Here is a 22,314-nt window from a genome sequence, read left to right as displayed (position 1 = left end):
TAATATATTTTTACACTACATACTTTTATTTAAGAACTTTTTATTTTATTTTCGACACTTTTTACAGGTTATACTATGCTGTAATACATTTGTACTGCAGCACAGTATGACCCGATCAGCTGCACACAGTACAGCCTGTGCGATCCAGCCTGTGGCTGGATCTCACAGGCTTCTGTAGAAGCCAGAACGGAGGTCATGATGTGACCTCCTGTTGCCATAGCAACCAACAACTACCCCGATCGTATCGCGCCGCCCCGTTAGCATGCTCCCCCTGTCAACGCCATAGATGCGTGGTTAGGATTGATCACGGCATCTATGGGGTTAATGCTGCCGGCACAGGCGCGATCGCCGGATCCCGCCGCAGGTCTCCTACGGTGCCCGAGGCATACAGGTGATCGCTAAGACGTGTCAGGTGCTGGGTCGTATGCATACGTTCTATAGAGGGAAGAAGTAAAAGCAGTGTTTCCCAACCAGGGCGCCTCCAGCTGTTGCAAAACTACAACTCCCAGCATGCTGGGAGTTGTAGTTTTGCAACAGCTGGAGGCACCCTGGTTGGAAAACACTGGCTTAAAGACAAACTTTAAGCCTGTTCAACTGCACTAAACTTAATATACTGGGTTTGTTACGGGAGATAATATATACATTAATCGATGTAGTAGTTGCAGATTATTGGCCGTTTATTCATTCCTTGGTATTATGCCGGTGTGTGCAATGGATGCGAGAGCACAGTCGCCGCTGCCTTCCGGGTGTAGCAAGGCAGCAGCACAGGCTCTCACATCCTAGTGACATGAGAGAAGACATTTGCAAATTTATCACAGGGACAGGCCAGGCTGTGAACATTAAGGAGGCAAGGAAGCTCAATGAGACGGCTCCCTGCCTCCACTATGCACAGCAGCACAATAGCAATGAATAAATTAATCTGCAACTACTACAGTACCTGCACTATAACCCAGCATATTGGGGTTAGTGTGGGTGAACAGGCTGTCAGTTTTCTCTTTAAGTCTGTCTCAATCTGCATAAAAAACGGCATGTTGCAGCTATAGCTCCCACTGCTGCTGCTTCCTTTTTTACTGCAACCAGAACCCAAAGAATAACCCTAAGGAGCACCCCTGGTAACTCATTTTGTTCTTCTAAACTTGTACACTTACATACTTATTCCAATTTATAACCTTATTTACAGACATAGGCCTTGTCGTAGAAGCTGATACCATCCTATGGAGTACAATCACACACACTTTCTGCAGCAATTCTGCTAGAATCTGCAGATTTTGTGGCTGCATTACCTACATTAAAGAACTGACCATTTAAACAAAAAATAAATCTGCTATGTGGCAAAGCTTCTCTAGTACCTTGCTGGTCTCTGAATACCTGGCCTTTTCGGATAGGCCTTAATAGTCACATGTGACAATAACCCATCACTATAGGAACTGGTGGAGGACAAAAAAAGCATAGTCATGGGAGCATCGAGGGAGAGGAGTGTGAGCCAACTCAAGAAGGCACAAGAAAATGGTGAGCAACAGGGATCCAGTAAGTTTCCAAATGGCCGTAGATCAGGTAAGTGAACAATATTTTAAACACAGCAGAACCCCTTATAATTAAATAATTAAGCTAAAAGAAACATAATATATAATTAAATAAAAAATGGGCATACCTTTGATGCTTCTTCTAATGATCCCTTCTTTAAGTATACCCGGCCTTTCAGAGCAGTGAGAAATGGATCATTATCTTCATTGGAAATCTATAAAGATGACAGAATATGCAAGACTTTAATTATACTTTACTAACCTTTGACAATACCAGAAAGTATTATCTTATGATGCAATGTAAATAAATCATAGTTTTAGTATCTCAGACAACTGAAAGCTGACAAGTTCAAGAGCTGAGAAACAAGGTATCACCTCACCTGGGCATCAAGTGGAAATACTCAAGGCAGACTCAATCTCAAACAAGTGGAATTAAGCCGGCACTAGTTAAAACTCGAGTATAATGAATCCTTTAAAAAAAAAAATAAGAGAATACACTGAGACAATATTACATGATCACAGCATAGGAGAAATGCTCTTTGTCGACGCGTTTCAGGTCTAGTGAACTTAATCATAGCATTGCCATGAAACGTGTTGGTATAAAGAGGATTTCTCCTATGCTGTGATCATGTAATATTGTCTCAGTGTATTCTCTTATGCTGCCTTCCAGTTGGATTTTTAAAGGATTCGTTAAATTCGAGTTTTAACTAGTGCTGGCTTCATTCCGCTTGTTTCTGAAGCTCAAAGAGAAATGGATCTGAAGTAATGCACTTTATTTATGCTACACACAGTGATTCTGAAACTACAGTAGGTTACAGGGGGCAAAAAGAACTAATTTGCATGTCAGCACCAGCTATACCAAAATGGACATTTGATATACATGTCCCAATACAGCTCCTTTAAAGGGGAACTCCTCTGAAAAACATTTTTTTTCTTCATCAACTGGTGCAAGAAAATGAAACAGATTTTCAAATAACTAAGATCTTAATCCTTCCAGTACTTATCAGCTTCTGTATGCTCCAGAGGATGTTCTTTTCTTTCTGAATTTCCTTTCTATCTGACCACAGTGCTCTCTGCTGACACCTCTGTCCATTTTAGGAACTGTCCAGAGTAGGAGAAAATTCCCATAGGAAACCTATCCTGCTCTGGACAGTTCCTGATATGGACAGAGGTGTCAGCAGAAAGCACTGTGGTCAGACAGAAAGGAACTAAAAAAAAAAAAAAAGAACTTCCTGTGGAGCATACAGCATCTGATATGTACTGGAAGGATTAAGATTTTTAAATAGAAGTAATTTACAAACCTGTTTAACTGTTTGTCACCAGTTGTTTTAGAAACATTTTTTTTCCAGTGGAGTACCCCTTTAAGTAAACTGATATGGGATCCAAAAAGGCAACCCAGAAGACATTACAATACGGAAAAATACAGAAAAACGTGTGACCCTTTTAATGCACCTGCCTAGCAGTATTTATTGCCAAGAGACATATTGAATGCTTGTGATGGTATGACATAGATAAAACTCTACTTTCTTACAGGGACAGTATGAACACATTAAACAGCTTTTATACCTGGTCCAGGATTTTAAGTATTTCTTCAGAGTGATCTACATCTGTGAACTCCAGCAAAGCCTGTGCCTTCAACCGAAGGGCACAATCTTTCTGTGAAGGGTCTCCATAAGAGAGATTATCCAGGGACAGAACCTTGATGGCTAAAGAAGAGAAAAGACAAATCATTGTTTAAATTTAATTTAAAAAAAATGTGTTTAGTCTAAACATGAATAAATGCTCCTCACCTTGCTCACAGGATAAAGCAGCCTTCTCATACTGATGTATTTTCAGCTGGGCTTGTGCAAGGAAAAACCACGCACAGGGACACGTCTTCACCTGCTGTACTCCTGGGAAAGCAAGATGCTTGTTGATCATTACATATTGATTTATCATGCATTCTGTATTTGCTTACATAACTTTCAGGTTGAGTGTGCAGATTCCCCTTTTTATAGTTTGTTTTTTTTCCGAAATACTTTAGTATAACTAGTGATTTATTAAAGTTAAACTCTGCTCATTTTGGGTTCAAGAGTCTAGTGGTCGCTTCTACTCAGTGACCAACAGCTATCTATGTATGTACACTCAAGGACGTATGTACCATTGTGGCAGACCATGCAGTTGCTATGGGGACCTTGGATAAGGGGCCCCCGTCCTGGTTGGCCACATTCCTTTTAATATTGGAAAAAACTGTGCAGAACTGGGTCCTTGAAAGTAAGGGGAATAAACACCAGACCATTCTGTCCTAGGAGGCCCATTTCGATATTTGCTATTCTTTTTTTTTTCTTCATTCGTTTAATTGAAAAGTAAAAAAAACTCTGGCCATACAGAGTAATTAAATAGATATTTGCAAGTATCAAAACAAAGTGCAATTACATCAGAAGGAATACACACAACAGAATATACAGCAGTATGCATTGTCTACAGATATTTGCAATTCTTCTATGTACGTCACTGTGCACAGTCATACAAAAAAGGCTGTAAATAACAGAGTAGGACTACTCGAATAAGTGCAGACAGCACGTTAATAAATGCAGGGATGTGGAAATCCTATCGTCCGACGCCCGGGACATGTAGTTTTGTGCGCCGGGCAGGTGAATTTTTCATAGATTTACCCCTGTATCGGGCAAGCTGGGACAGACCGACTTCCCCCTTATTTTTTATTTAATGCCGTGAGGAGCAGGAGCGGATGCAAGTCTGCACCTCACACCGGCGCTCAGGGTGTATGGAGGGGGCGGCGGCCCCCAACTGATTTCAGTAGCCGGGGGCCGCTGCTCAGAGCCCCCCCGCCAGCATTTCTTTGATACAGGCTGTTGCTGGGAGCAGGTTTGCAGACATGCGCTGCGCAAGCACGCACAAGTCTGCTCTTAGCCCCTGAGGTGCCGGCGGAGAGCGAAGGGGAGGAGCGGTTCGATTTTTGCATGGGTTCGGAAGGCTCACCTCACACCAGTCGGCCGGGTCTTTAGTGTGTGTGAAAAAACTGTTCATACGGCCTAGCTGCAAGTGGCTGAGCACCGCCCCCGACGCTGTTGCGCCGGGACTACAGTTCTGATGTCCACTCTTGGCCGGCTCAGGTGAGGAGGCCGAGCATGCAGGCGGTGGCAAGGGTGGTTGTGTATATATATATATGGTGTGAGTGTATGTGTGATGTGTATATGTAATGTATGATGTGTGTATGATGTCTGTATGTGTGATGTGTGTATGATGTCTGTGTATGTGTGATGTGTGTGTATGTAATGTGTGATGTGTGCATGTGTACATATGATGTGTGTATGATGTATGTGTGATGTGTGTATGTAATGTATGATGCGGTGGGGGGGGGGGAGTTTAGCGGCGAGTGTGTATGTATGATGTGTGTATGTATGTAATGTATGATATGGGGGCAGTGGCCGGGGGGGGGGGGGGGTTGTTTGATTTGGAGCCTGCTGCCAGTTGTGCTATCTAATTTTATTTATTTTTAGTGGCTTCTGGCCGCCCACACTAAATTGCACCACCAGAATCCCGCCCCCTTCATACTCGCCCGCCAACCAAGAGCCCCACGGATGCACGCTGACACGCCCATACCAAAATTACAACTTCCAGCATGTTGAACCATAACCTAAACTGTAGAACTATAAAGTGTAACATGCTGGGAGTTGTAGTTTTGGTTCGTGTCGGCTGCAGAGCCATAGGCTGCATCAGTGCATGCTGGGTGTTGTAGTTACTAACTGCAATTCCCAGTATTCCTTGACACAGGCTATGGCTCTGAAGTTGACATGAACAAAAACTACAACTCCCAGCATGTTACACAATAACCTTAACTGTACTACTATACAGTGCAACATACTGCAACACCCACAGAACCATAGGCTGTATCAGGGCATGCTGGGTGTTGTAGTTATCTAGTAACTAAATGCAACTTCCAGCATTTTCTGACACATAAATTAGAGTAAATAAAATGCACCACATACACTGGAGAAGCAGAACAACCCCAGTAACCCAGCATTGTTCAGTGTTTTCCAATCAAAAAACTCCTATGAAGTCCCTATGAAGACTAAAAAAAAAAGTGGTTAAAATATTTTTTAAAGTGCGTATATATGTGAATATGCCCCTTTCCTAATAAAAGGTTCCAATTTTCTTTAAATAAAAATAATGTACAAAAATAAACATAAGTGGTATTGCTGCATGTGTAAATGTCCAGGCTATTAAAATATGATGTTAATTAAACCGTAAGGTGAACAGTGTAAATGTAAAAAATTGTCCAGAATTGCTCATTTTTGGTCACTTCATATGAGAATTATTATTTTTTTTTTATAAAAGTTGATCAAAAAGTGACATCTGAAAATAGATGGTTCCGATAAAAACTACAGATCATGGCACATAAGATTGCCCTCATACATCCCTGTATATGGAAAAATTGGAGTTATAGGGGTCATATGGGCTTGCCTCAGGTGTAAAAGGAGCTAGCTACAGCTCTCCCGCAGCTAATAGCCTGGCATGCTGCGATCGCCATGGCCGCTATTAAACCATTAGATCACTGCTGTCTAAGTTGACAGCAGTGTCTAATGGGATCCTACAACCATCCCTGGTGGTCTAGAGGGGTGGATCGTACTATTTTGGTTGAAATTATTTTATCTACCAGGACAAGTGGATTTTCTTGAGGGACAAGTAGATTGTGTTCCGCTTTAGTCCCTTGGACAAGTAGTTTTTTTGTTTTTTTTTTCCACACCCCTGAAATGGCAGACTCCCCTAACAACACAGGCAGCTTGTAATTCCTGGTGAGATAGTAAAGTTATTTTAGCTTTATAAGTCTATCAACTACCTACCAACTTCATATGTACTGCATGAAGGACACAAAATAAAAAATATATCTGTTAATCATAATTGCTTATGTGTAAGGATACATCCTGACTCGAGCCCGCTCCATAACCGGCGGCCCCCGGCTAATTTCAGTAGCCGGGGGCCGCCGCTAGTCGCCCGGCATGCAGCGATCGCTGTGGCCGGCTATTAGCCTGTAGAAGGAATCTTTTAACCATCTATGGTGGTCTAGCAGGATGGATCACCCCCCCCCCCCCCCCACAGCACGATCGCCGGAGGGCTTACCTCTGCATTCATGGCTGCGCCCATAAATCTGCATTTGATTGAGCCTGCTTTGAGCAGACTTAACCATATGAACACAGATCAATGGAGTTCAAAAGAAATGCATTGATCTGTTTGAGGAATCTAAATGATTCCTCCTTAAAAAGTGTATGAACCCCTTAATCCCTTAAGGACCAGGCCATTTTACACCTTAGGACCAGAGCGTTTTTTGAACATCTGACCACTGTCACTTTAAACATTAATAACTCTGGAATGCTTTCAGTTATCATTCTGATTCCGAGAAAGTTTTTTCGTGGCATATTCTACTTTAACATGGTGGTAAATTTTTGTGGTAACTTGCATCCTTTCTTGGTGAAAAATCCCAAAATTTTATGAAAAAATAGAAAATTGTGCATTTTTCTAACTTTGAAGCTCTCTGCTTGTAAGGAAAATGGATATTCCAAATAATTTATTTTTTATTCACATATACAATATGTCCACTTTATGTTTGCATCATAAAATTGACAAGTTTTTACTTTTGGATGACACCAGAGGGCTTCAAAGTTCAGCAGCAATTTTACAATTTTTCACAAAATTTTCAAACTCACTATTTTTCAGGGACCAGTTCAGGTTTGAAGTGGATTTGAAGGGTCTTCATATTAGAAAAACCCCACAAATGACCCCATTATAAAAACTGCACCCCCCCCCAAAGTATTCAAAATGACATTTAGTCAGCGTTTTAACCCTTTAGGTGTTTCACAGGAATAGCAGCAAAGTGAAGGAGAAAATTCCCAATCTTCATTTTTTACACTTGCATGTTCTTGTAGACCCAATTTTAAAATTTTTACAATGGGTTAAAGGAGAAAATTTATACTTGTTTTTGTAGCCCAATTTCTCTCGAGTAAGCACATACCTCATATGTCTATGTAAAGTGTTCAACGGGCGCAGTAGAGGGCTCAGAAGCGAAGGAGCGACAAGGGGATTTTGGAGAGTACGTTTTTCTGAAATGGTTTTTGGGGGGCATGTTGCATTTAGGAAGCCCCTATGGTGCCAGAACAGCAAAAAAAAAAAAAAACATGGCATACCATTTTGGAAACTAGACCCCTTGAGGAACATAACAAGGAATTAAGTGAGCCTTAATACCTCACAAGTGTTTCACGACTTTTGCATATGTAAAAAAAAAATAAAAAATTTTCACTAAAATGTGTGTTTCCCCCCACATTTCACATTTTTGCAAGGGTTAATAGCAGAAAATACCCCCCAAAATTTGTAACCCCATCTCTTCTGAGTATGGTGGTACCCCATAAGTTGACCTGAAGTGCACTACAGGCGAGCTACAATGCTCAGAAGAGAGCAAATTTTGATCGGGGGGCATGTCGCATTTAGGAAGCCCCTATAGTGCCAGAACAGCAAAAAAACTCCACATGGCATACCATTTTGGAAACTAGAACCCTTGAGGGACATTAGAAGGAATAAAGTGAGCCTTAATACCCCACAGGGGTTTCACAACTTTTGCATATGTAAAACAAAAATAAAAATGTTCACTAAAATGTGTGTTTCCCCCCAAATTTCACATTTTTGCAAGGGATAATAGCAGAAAATACTTCCCAAAATTTGTAACCCCATTTCTTCTGAGTATGGAAATACCCCATGTGTGGATGTCAAGTGCCCTGTGGTCGAACTACAATGCTCAGAAGAGGAGGAGCGCCATTGAGCTTTTGAAGAGTGAATTTGTTTGGAATGGTAGTCAGGGGCCATGTGCGTTTACAAAGCCCCCCGTGGTGCCAGAACAGTGGGCCCACCCACATGTGACCCCATTTTGGAAACTACACCCCTCACAGAATTTAATAAGGGGTGCAATGAGTATTTATACCCCACTGGCATTTGACAGATCTTTGGAACAGTGGGCTGAGCAAATGAAAAATTACATTTTTCATTTTCACGGACCACTGTTCCAAAAATCTGTCAGATACCTGTGGGGTGTAAATGCTCACTGTACCCCTTATTACATTACGTGAGGAATGTAGTTTCCAAAATGGTGTCACATGTTGGGGGGTCCATTGTTCTGGCACTATGGGGGCTTTGTAAACACATGTGGCCTTCAATTCCGGACAAATTTTCTCTTCAAAATCCCAATGGCGCTCCCTCCCTTCTGAGCATTGTAGTTCGCCCGCCGAGCACTTTACATCCACATTAGGGGTATTTTCTTACTCAGAAGAAATGGGGTTACTAATTTTTGGGGGCTTTTTTCCTATTTTCCCTTGTGAAAATGAAAAATTTACGGTAACACCAGCATTTTAGTGAAAAAATTTTTTATTTTTCATTTTCCCATCCAACTTTAACGATAATTTGTCAAACACCTGTGGGGTGTTAAGGCTCACTATACTCCTTGTTACATTCCGTGAGGGGTGTAGTTTCCAAAATGGGGTCACATGTTGGTATTTATTTTTTTTTGTTTATGTCAGAACCACTGTAAAATTAGCCACCCCTGTGCAAATCACCAATTTAGGCTTCAAATGTACATAGTGCGCTCTCACTCTTGAGCCTTGTTATGCGCCCGCAGATCATTTTACGCCCACATCTGGGGTATTTCCGTACTCAGGAGAAATTACGTTACAAATTTTGGGGGTCTTTTTTTCCTTTTACCTCTTGTGAAAATAAAAAGTAAAGGGCAACACCAGCATGTTAGTGTAAATTTTTTTTTCCTTTTCATAAGGGGTAAAAGGAGAAAAAGCCCCCCAAAATTTGTAGTGTCATTTCTCCCGAGTACAGAGATACCCCATATGTGGCCCTAAACGGTTTCCTTGAAATACTACAGGGCTCCGAAGTGAGAGGGCGCCATGAGCATTTGAGGACTAAATTAGGGATTGCATAGGGGTGGACATAGGGGTATTCTACGCCAGTGATTCCCAAACAGGGTGCCTCCAGTTGTTACAAAACTCCCAGCATGCTTGGACAATCAACGGCTGTCCGGCAATACTGGGAGTTGTTGTTTTGCAACAGCTGGAGGCTCCGTTTTGGAAACACTGCCGTACAATACATTTTAATTTTTATTGGGGGGGGGGGGGGGGACAGTGTAAGGGGGTATATATGTAGTGTTTTACCCTTTATTATGTGTTAGTGTAGTGTAGTGTTTTTAGGGTACATTCACACTGGCGGAGGTTTACAGTGAGTTCCCTGCTAGGAGTTTGCGCTGCGGCGAAAAATTTGCCACAGCTCATACTTGAAGCAGAAAACTTACTGTAAGCCTGCCCATGTGAATGTACCCTGTACGTTCACATGGGGGGGGGAAACCTCCAGCTGTTTAAAAACTACAACTCCCAGCATGTACTGACAGACCATGCAGGCTGGGATTTATACCTATGCAACAGCTGGAGGCACATTGGTTGGAAAACCTTCAGTTAGGTTTTGTTATCTAACTCAATATTTTCCAACCAGTGTGCCTCCAGCAGTTGCAAAACTACAACTCCCAGCATGGGCCGTATGAGTACATGCCTGGTCCTTAAGACCCAGGGTGCAGGGACATACTCATACGTGCCTGGTCCTTAAGAGGTTAAGGACACAGCCCTTTTTCACCTGAAGGACTGAGCCCTTTTTCGCAATTCTGACCACCGTCACTTTAAGCATTAATAACTCTAAAACGCTTTTTACGAATATTCTGATTCTGAGATAGTTTTTTCGTGACATATTCTATTTTATTTTGGTGGTAAATTTTCATTGTTACGTGCATCCTTTTTTGGTGAAAAATCCCCAAATTTCATGAAAATTTAGAAAATTTGGCATTTTTTTAACTTTGAAGCTCTCTGATTGTAAGGAAAAAGGAGATTTTTTTTAACACTTACCGTAAAATCTCTTTCTCGAAGGGTCCATTGGGGGACACAGACCGTGGGACGTACCAAAGCCGTCCCTTGGGTGGGCAGATAAGCAGTCAGGCAGACGGCCGTTCCATTGCCGCCTGCAACACTTTACAGCCCAGACTAGCATCAGCCGATGCGAAGGTATGAACTCGGTAGAACCTCGAGAAAGTGTGCAAAGACGACCAGGTAGCCGCCTTGCAAATCTGCGAGGCCGAAGCTCTATTCTGGAGAGCCCAGGATGCCCCAACAGAACGGGTAGAATGAGCCACAACCCTGAAAGGAGGAATCTTCCCCTTACAGCGATAGGCCTCCGAAATGGCAGACCGAATCCACCGAGAAATGGTGGCCTTGGAAGCAGGTTGTCCCTTGCGACGACCTTCCGTAAGGACGAAAAAGGAATTACACTGACGAAACGAAGAAGTCATGGAGAGATAAGACCGAACAGCCCGAACTACATCCAGCTTGTGTAGTAAGCGCTCCTTAGGATGAGAAGGAGCAGGACAAAAAGACGGGAGGACAATGTCCTCATTGATATGAAAGGCCGAAACCACCTTAGGCAAAAAGGAGGGATCTGGCCGGAAAACAACCTAGACTTGGTGGATCTCCAGAAACGGAGAACGGCAGGAGAGAGCTGCCAATTCAGACACCCTCCGGATGGAGGTGATAGCAACAAGAAACGCCACTTTCCAAGAAAGGAAGCGGAGAGACCCCTCTCTAAGGGGCTCAAAGGGTGCACCCTGGAGGACACTCAGAACCAAATTCCAGTCCCAAGGGGGAGAGGGTGACCGATAAGGAGGAACAGCATGCGTCACTCCTTGAAGGAAAGTCCGGATATGAGAATTAGAAGCCAGGGGCCGCTGGAAAAGAACAGTAAGGGCCGAAACCTGACCTTTAAGGGAACTGAGAGACAACCCTAGTTCCAACCCCGACTGCAAAATGGAGAGAAGACGGGGAACCGAGAAGGTTACCGGGGAGAAGTCTTGAGCTTCACACCAAGAAAATAAGACTGCCAAGTATGGTGGTAAATTCTTGCAGAGGAGGGCTTACGAGCCTTGAGCATGCTGTGAATGACTTGGGAAGAGAACCCGCGGGCCCTCAAAACCGCGGTCTCAACAGCCACGCCGTCAAATGCAGCGACTGTAAATTGGGGTGGCAAAGAGGACCCTGAGAGAGCAGGTCCGGACGGAGCGGAAGGCGCAGTGGAGTGTCGTTCAGGAGCCTGACTACGTCGGCGTACCACAACCTTCGAGGCCAATCTGGAGCTACCAGAATGGCGGGGACGTCCTCTGCCTTGAGCTTCCTCAGCAACCTGGGAAGGAGCGGAAGAGGAGGGAACAGATAGGGTAGGGCAAACCCCGCCCAAGGAATCACTAGGGCATCCACATCCAGAGCCTGAGGGACTTGGACACAAAAGGAAGGATCTTCCGATTGTGCCGGGACGTGAAGAGGTCCATGTCCGGAATGCCCCAGAGGTCGCAGAGTTGTGCGAAGACCTCTGGATGTAGAGACCACTCGCCGGGGTCGGGTGAGGACCGACTGAGGAAGTCCGCTTCCCAGTTGAGCACCCCCGGAATGTGAATCACCGAAATGGCCGGAACCTTGCTCTCCGCCCAGGTGAGACTCTTGGTCACCTTGGCCATGGCTGCCGAGCTGCGAGTGCCGCCCTGTCGATTTATGTATGCCACGGCCGTGGCGTTGTCTCACTGAACGCGGACAAGACGGGACTGAAGATGGGACTCCCAATGAAGAAGACAAAGTAGAATCACCCATAATTCTAATATATTTAATCGGAAGAAGGGTCTCCTGGGGAGACCAGAGTCCCTGAACCGTCCAATCCCTGAACACGCCGCCCCAGCCCGACAGGCTGGCATCCGTTGTAACAACCTGCCAGAGAAGGGGAAGAAACGACCGCCCTTGGAGAAGAAGGGGGAGCGGAGCCACCAGAGCAGAGACTGACTGACCCTGCGAGGGAGAACAATCTGACAATCGAGGGACAGAGGAGACCTGTTCCATCGGGAAAGAATCGCCATTTGAAGGGGGCGGTAATGAAACTGGGCAAAGGGTACGGCCTCCATAGTTGCCACCATCCGACCCAGGACTTCCATACAAGTTCGGATGGAGACTGATACCCGGGACCGAAGGGAGCGGACCCCCGACCGGAGCGCCAGACGTTAGTCCGGCGGAAGACAAATCCGGGCAGAGGCCGTGTCGAATTGAAGTCCCAGGAAGGTTAGAGACTAGGTAGGGCGGAGGACTGACTTGTGTGAGTCAGAGTGTGGAGAGTGACGTCCAGATTCTCCAGAGTCTGGGCTCTGGTTGGAGCCTTGATGAGAAGGTCGTCCAGATAGGGTATCACCGAGATTCCCCTCGACCGTAACAGGCTCATCACTGGCGCAAGGATCTTTGTAAAGACCCGAGGAGCCGTGGCTAGACCGAAGGGGAGAGCTACAAATTGGAAGTGCCCCTCCGGAACCGCAAAGCGGAGGTACCGATGATGGCCACGGAATATTGGTACATGGAGGTAGGCATCCTTGATGTCCACTGATGAAAGGAACTCCCCTTGTTCCAGGGACGCCACCACCGAACGGAGAGATTCCATTCGGAAGTGGCGGATGAGAAGGTGATGGTTGAGACGCTTGAGGTCCAAAATTGGACGCACAGAACCGTCCTTCTTGGGAACCACTAAAAGATTTGAATAGAAACCCCAAAAACATTCCCCTGGAGGAACAGGAACAAGAACCCCCTGGAGAAGCAGAGACTGGAGAGCCGCTCGAAATTGCTTCGCCAGAGGAGGAGACCGGGGGCCCGGGAGCGAAAAAAGCGATCCCTCGGAAGGGAGGCGAATTTGATCCGGTAACTGTTGGACACCACATCCCTGACCCAAGAGTCCTGAATGTGAGAGGTCCAAATGTCTCGAAAAAACAAGAGACAACCTCCCACCCGAGAAGAAACCGCGGGTGGGGGCCTCACTTCATGCAGAAGTGGGCTTGTGGTTGCCTGATTTGGGCCGGACCGGTTGGAGTCCGACTTCCAAGACGGGCGTGGCCGAAACGAGGGAGCCTTCCTGTCCCGCGAGGGCGCATGCCCGGACCCTTTGCTGGAGCCAGAGGTCCGAAAGGACCGAAAGGAAAAGGGCTTCCTTTGGGAAGTAGGGCGAGCCTTATTTTGAGGTAACAAGGCACTCTTACCTCCCGTTGCCTCAGAGATAATTTCATCAAGGTGTTTGCCAAAAAGAAGGCGCCCGTAAAGGGAAGCTCAGTGAGAGACCTTTTGGAAGCGGCATCCGCATTCCAAGCTTTAAGCCACATAGAGCGGCGGAGAGCCGCTAGGTGACCCACAGCAAAAGCAGAGCAACGGTCTGCCTGCATGGAAGCTGTGCACAGGAAGTCTCCAGCTTTAGAGCATTGGAGAGCCAGAGAAGAGAGATCCTCTGGGGGGGATCCCGCTAAGATATCCTGATGGAGCTTTTGGCACCACTCCGCCAGGCCCTTGGACACCCATGTCGAGGCGAAGATGGGAAGAAGAGAAGAGCCAGCTGCTTCAGTGGCAAACTTCGCTAAGGATTCTACCTTCTTATCTGTGGGATCCTTGAAGGCAGCGGCATCTGCCAGAGGCAGTGTAGTCGCCTTAGAGATCCGGGAAATTGGTGGATCCACTGAGGGAGGGGAAACCACCTTAGTGACAAGGTCCTTGTCAAATGGATAACGTTCTTGAATTGTCTTGATTCCCGGAAACCTCTTGTCTGGTTGTTTCCATGCGGTTTCCAGAATGTCGTCAAAGTCAGCGTGAGAGCTGAACCTTTGAAGTGCCGGCTTAGCACGATGAATACTCCTGGATTGACATTCGAAGATCCTGGGTCCTCTAACTGAAAGGTGTCTCTTAGGGCTGTCACCAAAGAGTTCAACTTTGCAATTGAGTCCAGGCGGTCCTCTGAGTCAGATGCCGGCTCGGAAACCTCGTCCACCAGTTCACCAGGGGAATGAGAATGAGTAGAGGCAGTCCTGGAGGAGGGTGACCCTGACCGAGTACGCGGCTCTGGCGTGGCAGAGCGGCGACTCCGAGAACGTCCTCTAGAGGAACGACGTTTGTGCCCAGATGACTGGGGGGGCGGGACCCACGAGGGGAGCACTCACGTCTATCCGAAGACTCAATGGAAGAGTAAGACGAGGCACCCCTAGGACGCTTGTGAGAGCGTGAAGTATGTGGAGATGAGGAACTGGCCCTTCCAGAGGTCCTGCACAGGGAAGACCCCTTCAAGGCGGACACCACTTCCCGGGAGGCCTCAGCCACCGAACGGGAGACTTGGGTCAAGTCAGCCATATACTGGGTCAGGGAAGAAACCTAGGCTGGTGGAGTGGCTTAACCCACCGGGACCGAAGGGACATCAGGGGGTACCAGGGGGTCTGGGGGAGCAGTGGAGCAGGCAGGGCAAGTGGGCTCAGCAGAGCCAGACATCTTGGTATTACAGTGCTTACAGAGATAGTAAGTCACGGAAGTTCCAGGTTTCTGTTTAGAGGAAGGAACAGCTCTGGATACGGACATAATGTAGAAAGAAAAAGGAGACAGGAACTTTCTCACCCTAGTCTGTGTCCCCTGTCAGCTGCAGTGAGGAGAACTCGCTCTGAACAGTTAGAAAGAGAGTGAACAGGCCAGCCAATAGGAAGAGAGGGGCGTGCCTGAAGCAAGGCAGTCACTAACTCAACCCTTCTAACTGAAAATCGCGCCCACGGCGCTGATTGGAGGCTGCTTCACGCGTCTGAGAGCTCCTGGCCCTGTGGGTGGAGCTATAGACGGCCTTAAAGAACTGTCATGGCGCCCGCTCCTTGTCCTGAGCGCACCTGACGGCCATTTATGCGCCCGGGGGAAGAGAGCGGGCGGACAAAGCGTCGGCAGAGACTGCCGGTGAAAGAGGTGAAAGTAAGCCAGCACTGAAGCGCCCGGCTCACGGCAGCGCCGCGGCTATCAGCCGCATATACGGTGCTGCTGACAAAACGAAAGTAAACCCGCGCTGAGAGCGTCCGGGCCGATACAGCGCCGCGGCTGACAGCCGCATATAAGGCGCTGACATGGTAGCACAAGCACACACGCACACACATATAAGTGAAGTGCACCAAGCACACACACACAAACACACATAAGTGTAGTGCCACATAAAAAATGCCACCTCAGGTGCCACTGCTCCCCCAGAATAAAAGTACAGCCCTTGCATAGGCTAGCCCATAAAGTGTAGGTGGGCCAAAACAGGGGGTCTCCAGAGGTTGTGAGTTCGTACCTATGGAGAAAAAAGGGGGGAAAGTACTTACCTCAGTCAGAAGAACTTACCTAAAGGAGTCTTCAGTGAAGTCTTCAGTCAGCTTTAGTTACCTGCATCACGCCTGGCTGCTATGCGTGAGCGAGGCAAGCAGGTAAATAGGGGGACTCGGACCCATGAGGTACCACCCAAGCGCTGACCGTTGGCGAGGGGGGGTTAACAGCGCATATACGCAATGTCTGTGCCCTCTCAATCGCAATGGGCAAACGGGGAACCGCCTGAAAACAGAAAAGAAAAGGAATAAAAAACTAACACGTCCCTAACTAGGAAAACAAAAAAACAGAAGACGTGGTCTGGAGCAGTCCAGACCATGTCCACCTCCTTCAGACACTAAGCTTAAACTGATTAGCTCAGAGCCTGAAGGCGGGTATATCCTGCTGGGAGGAGCCAACTGTTTTTGTTGCCATAGTGTCACACACCTCCTAGAGACAGCAGCATACACCCACGGTCTGTGTCCCCCAATGGAGCCGATAGAGAAATGGATATTCCAAATAAATTACATTTTTATTCACAAATACAATATGTCCACTTTCGGCCTTCCTAGTGGTTGCCACAGTAAAGATCGCTTTACTGCAACTTTCCTCCGTATTTTCCAGGTGATCGGGTCACCAGAGACCGGATCAGCCCGGAATAGCAGAAAATCGCATGTCTGAATTGACATGCGATTTTCTGCGATCGCCGACATGGGGGGGGGGGGGGGGGGCTCAGGACCCCCCTCGGCAATGTGCTGGGATACCTGCTGAATGATTCCAGCAGGCATCCCGGTCCGGTCCCCAACCGGCTAGGGGCGGGGACCAGAATTCCCACGGGCGTATGCATACGCCCTACGTCCTCAAGGACTCGGGATGCAGGGTGTATGCATACGTCCCACGTCCTGAAGAGGTTAAAAAAAAGTTTAATAAAAGTTTAAAAACACCCATTAACCCCTTCCATATTAAAAGTTCATATCATCCCCTTTTCCATATAAAAATATGTAAACAAAATAAAAATAAACATATTTGCTGTTGGCACGAGCATAATTGCCTGAACTATTAAAAAATAATATTTTATATCCCGTACGGTAAATGGCATTAACGTAAAAAAAAAAAAATCACAGAATTGCGTTTTTTCTGTTTGTAACATCATATCCCAGAAAAAATTTTCTAAAAAAAAGTGTTGAAAAAAGTGCGATCAATACCAAAATGGTACCGATACAAACAGCATATTATGGCCCAAAAAATTTGCCCTCATACAGTCCAGTATAGGGAAAAAATTTTTTTTATATGGGTCAGGAATTTTTATTTTTTTTTATTAAAAAGTTTTTTTTAAAAATTATTAAAACATGACGGCAACTAAACAAATTTGGTATTGGTGTAGTCAGGCCGACCTAAAATATCAATATAATATGTAAGTTTGACCACAAGGTGAATGGCCTAAAAAAGAAAAACCCCACATTTGTATTTTTTTCAATTTCACCTTACAAATATTTTTTTTTGTTGTTTTTGTTTCAGAGCAAAGTAATGGAAAAATGAAAAAAGTCATTACAAAGTATACTTGGCCCCGCAAAAAACAAGCCTCAAACGCTGAGCAGCGGAGTACCCCTTTAAGACACTCTGAACAGAGACGCATTTTACCTTTGGAAAGGTTTTCTGCTGCCACATCATACTTTTTATCACGTAGAGCTTTCACACCTATTCCAATGAGACCAGGACCATTGCATGGCTCCATTTCAAGTAGCTTATTGAAACACTTGACTGCTTCTTCACTGACATCACCTAAAATATAGCAGCAACAAAAATAAAATTAGACAGGGTTATTTTGGAATAATATCTTGTTTTTGACTTTGTGTGTCTTTAATAGTTTTTTTTTAGAACTAATTCCTAGGATATGCCATCAGTATATAATTGGGTTGGAGTTTAGGCGTGCTTTTACACAATGCAATTTTGTTGCAGTTTTGAAGCCAAGACCAGGTATGTATCATAATAAATTAGGTAAATGAAAGAACAACTGCTTTTCAATCCATTTGTGGTTTTGGGGGGATTTGAAAGAAAAAACAGTAGAGGTACCATCTGTTCACAACTTACCATAATTCATTATGATCCACACTAGAGGTAGCATCTGTTCACTACTTACCGTAATTCATTATGATCCACACCTGGTTTTGGCTTCAAAACTGCACAGCAAAATAATGCAGTATGAGGATTATCAGCAACAATGCACCGCGTTCAGTAAATGTATCGGGCATGTTCCCTGGTGTCTGTGTGTATGTATATATATATATATATATATATATATATATATATATATATATTATACACAAACTTTACAATTTTCTATAACTTTGACATGTACACTTTGGGGGATATTTATCAAAATTTGTGTAGACGAAGAAAGGTGCAGTTGCCCATAGCAATCAATCAGATTGCTTTATCTATTTTTAAAAAGGCCTCTAAAACATAAAGAAGCAATCTGATTGTTCCCATGGGCAACTGCTCCACTTTCCCTCTGCAGAGGTTTTGATAAATCTCCCCCATTGACTTTATGGTTGTGTTTGGTTAGGAATTTTGCAGTGATAACGTATTTCCTATGTGCGACTTTTCAAAAAGTGGCATTTTTCTGAGGCAACTGGCCTCTAAATGTCGCAAACCAATGCCCCCTCCGACCACATTTAGAAAACTGCCCCAAAGTTACCATAAACAGTGGGGCAAAAAAGTATTTAGTCAGCGACCAATTGTGCAAATTCTCCCACTTAAAAAGATGAGAGAGGCCTGTAATTGTCATCATAGGTATACCTCAACTATGAGAGACATCATGAGTAAATAAAATCCATAATATCACATAGTCTGATTTTTAAAGAATTTATTTGCATAAAAAAAAGGAGATTTTTTTTGTACTCACCGTAAAATCTCTCTCTCGTAGCCTTCATTGGGGGACACCGAACTGATGGGTATATGCTTTTGCCACTAGGAGGCGCTGACACTAGGATAAAGAAAAGTCGACTCCTCCCTAGCAGGATATACCCGCCCACAGGCAGTGAGGCAACCAGTTTTGTCACAAAGCAGTAGGAGAAGCCAACGAGGAATTACGTCCGAAGAACCCTAGAAATAAATCACGGAGAACAACCCAAGAACAGAAAAAAAGAAGAAGAAATGGGTGGGTGCGATGTCCCCCCAATGAAGGCTACGAGAAAGAGATTTTACGGTAAGTACAAAAAAATCTTCTTTTCTCGGTCGCTCTTCATTGGGGACACCGAACTGATGGGACATACCAAAGCAGTCCCCTAGGGTGGGAAAAAACCACCAGCGAAAAAGGAGACAGTCCCAAGACTGAACTCACATGTCCGCAAGGCCTGCGGACAAGCCCCGGGTCATAGACACACTAGGCCCAGAAAAAGAGCTCCCAGAAGATCTCCAATCCAAGGAGATGGACCAAGACCCAAAGGAAAGGTCCATCCTCTGTAGAGACCCCAGGCACCCGGGTCATATAGAGAGACAAGAAAACACAGGAAAAAGGGAAACAGATGTCCGCGAAAAACTGTCCTGGCGAAAAAACTGCCATAAGGAAGTGAAGGAGTGCAGAACAGAAATACTGCCCCGACTAATGGGATCGCGGAGGAGTCGGGGCCCGGGCCGCAACAAATGTCCAAGACCTGAACCATCACTAAGACTCAAGGAATCGGAAAGCCGCCCGAAAAGAAGGCACACTGCAGGATCGTCGGACAGATAAGGGGGCCAAATAAGGGGGCCAACAGTGATACCAGAATGGTCCGAGTAGACCTGAGCAGCCTTAAGAAACATCCCGTCAGAACGGGAATAGAGGGAGAACCAATGAGAAACCGGCTTGGACTCCCAGGGTCTGGGCATAGGAAGGAGTACTCCAGAAGACTGCGGTGTAAATGCAGGACAACTGACACAGACAAAAGGGAAGAAGGACACACCCCATCCAGGGAGAGCCCTAGGCTGTGATAGTGAACAGTAAGTACACAAGCCGAGGCAGTAAAAATCACTGTTGAATGTACTTCAGCAAAAAAAAAAAAAAAAATAGTCCCTCCATCTGAGGGAAAAACAAGGGTAATCAAGACGACAACTCAAGTACAGACCTACGACAAACACCCTGATCCCTGCACTCCGTGTGGAAAGGGATTGGCAAGTGCGCCAGGCACAAAAGGAGCAGGGAAATGCAATTACTGGGTAGGCGAAGCCCCCAGGCTCCAAGAGGGATCGGAAACCCGTACACTGAAGCTGGGCAAAAAATACAAGACGTGTTGAGAGCCATTCCAGACAGTGACCTGTAGGCACCTGAGTCACCCTGGACAGAGACCCCAGAAAGGAACACCCGGAAGTACAGGGAGGGGCTGAACCGACAGGCGCCCCAGCAGGCCCCCTGTCAGAACAGAGGTGCTCAACCGCCTCGGAACCACGGGGACGAATCACTGGAAACCCCTGGGCGCACCCCACCGAGCCAAAGGAAGGAGGGCTCTACTCCTAGCATATGTAGGAACACAGATATGGTGACCCCACGATAACAGTGGCTTACCAAGACTGCAGACACCAAGGAAACCGAAGACATCCAAGGGAGCAGCAGAAAGGGAGGAATGCCCCCAGCAGACCAACAATGCAACCCAAGAAAGGAGAACAGAGCGATGCTGCTGTTGCAACAAAAGGAAGAAAAGGTCCTAAGAACCCACATGCACACATTCTGCGGGACGCACCTGGAAGAGAGACACCGGACTACAGCTGCAGTAGCAGCCGAATGGGAGAGGTGACCAGGTGGATTAGAACACCAATCAGACACAGTCTGGCCATGTGACAAGGAGACCGTGGCCACGTCGGGTCCCGCACACGGAAACACACAGTGTAGAGAGATACCAGCCTGTAGACAGAGTAGCAGGCATGCAGAGAGGGACTTGGCCAAGCAGGTAACCCCGTAAATCAGTATGTGGTGTATTGTAGATGGCACATGGGGCAACTCGGAGAGACTCACATGTAAACTACCATGGCAGTGGTGAACTACCGTCCACGGGGTGACAATGCATGGGAGATGACCCGAAGGTGGAAGGGCGGGGAGGCCAAGAAACCCCACCCCTGGAGAGAGAGAGGGAACAGAGGGACCGTGGAATGCATCCCTGACATCCCATATAGTGTCCGTGAGACACGCTGGGTCAGTTCCAGTATACCACGCCAAAGTGGGGTACTGGAACTCCAGCCACAAAAACATCTGCCGTGAGACAGTCGGCAGAAGAAGATATGCAGACAATTGTCTGGCTTACCGATATGGGTCCCTAGGGCACAGCGAGTGATTCCATTGGAAACCACGTACAGTAGTGAGGTACCAGAAGTCCAATCGCAGATACAGCAGCCATGTGATGTGGAACAGGTGGTGCAGGAAACCCTGCAGACCACTACCTGGCTTATAGGTATAGGACCCTGGAGACGAGTCACTTCATGTGCACCTCGCTCAGTAGTGAGGTACCGGAACTCCAGCCGCAGATACATCAGTTGTTTGACGTATGACCGGCGGTGTAGGCAACCATACAGACCACCGTCTGGCTTACTGGTCTGGGTCCAAAGTAGATAATGGAACACTCTGACGGACGCCTCACGCAGTAGTGAGGAACCGAAACCGCAGAAGCAGAGACACCAGCTGTTTGATGTAGGACAGGCGGTGTAGATAACCATGCCGACCAATGTCTGGCTGACTGGTATCCAAAGTAGACAACGATGAATCCCATCGGCACCTCACCCAGGAGTGAGGTACCAAAACACAAGCCGCACATACATCAGCCACTGGAAGTATGACCATGCAGACCACTGTCTGGCTCACTGGCATGGATCCACAGAAGACAACTATGCATACCATCAGCACCTCGCTCAGTAGTGAGGAATCGGAACCCGAGACACAGATACATCAGCCATTAAATGTATGACAGGCGGTGTAGACAACCATGCAGACCACCGTCTGGTGTACTGGCATGGACGCACAGAAGACAACTATTCATCCCATCGGTACCCTGCCCAGTAGTGAGGTACTGGAACTCCAGCAGCAGACACATGAGCCGTTTGATGTATGACCGGCAGTGTAGGCAACCATGCAGACCACTGGCTGGCTTACTGGCATGGGGGGGGGGGGGGGAGATACATACTTATCTGAAGACGCCAGTTCCTTATACTCACCCTCAGGAGTCTTCAACCAGCTTATAGCCACGCTGCATCATACCTGGCTACAGATAGCGGGGCGAGCAGGGGCCGTGGGGGACCCGGACCCAGGGTGCAACCTCCAAGCGCTGGCCGTTGACGGGAAGGGGTTAACGGTGCATACTTTTATGTCCCGTGCCCCTTAGCCGCATATGGGGGAACAGGTAGCACCATGCTCCTGAACCTCCACCTGAGAAAAGGAAAATAAAAGGGAGTAAAGAAATCTAACTAAACAGCCCTTACTAGAAAATAATAAAAAAGACCAGGTCTGGAGAGAACCAGACCGTGTCTAGAGAACCTGACACTAGATAAAACTGGTTGCCTCACTGCAGGTGGGCGGGTATATCCTGCCA

The 22,314-nt window shown here is 46.3% G+C and overlaps 1 protein-coding gene across 5 annotated transcripts in view; it reads right to left on the bottom strand.

The window, feature by feature from the left end:
- SKIC3 (SKI3 subunit of superkiller complex) overlaps positions 1-22,314 on the bottom strand; it is a 187,803-nt gene that overhangs the window by 110,421 nt on the left and 55,068 nt on the right. For all 5 annotated transcript variants that reach the window (XM_056537805.1, XM_056537815.1, XM_056537796.1 and 2 more), the window contains 4 exons: positions 17,402-17,542; positions 3,314-3,415; positions 3,090-3,229; positions 1,652-1,738 (listed from right to left, as the gene is read on the bottom strand). In XM_056537805.1, the coding sequence (XP_056393780.1) occupies positions 1,652-1,738; positions 3,090-3,229; positions 3,314-3,415; positions 17,402-17,542 (470 nt within the window). The remainder of the gene's footprint in view (positions 1-1,651; positions 1,739-3,089; positions 3,230-3,313; positions 3,416-17,401; positions 17,543-22,314) is intronic.

This window comes from Hyla sarda, chromosome 1, assembly GCF_029499605.1.
Source record: "Hyla sarda isolate aHylSar1 chromosome 1, aHylSar1.hap1, whole genome shotgun sequence".
Taxonomy (NCBI): domain Eukaryota; kingdom Metazoa; phylum Chordata; class Amphibia; order Anura; family Hylidae; genus Hyla; species Hyla sarda.
The sequence above is the reverse complement of the archived record's forward strand: the minus strand, read 5'-3'. Positions and strand labels throughout refer to the sequence as shown.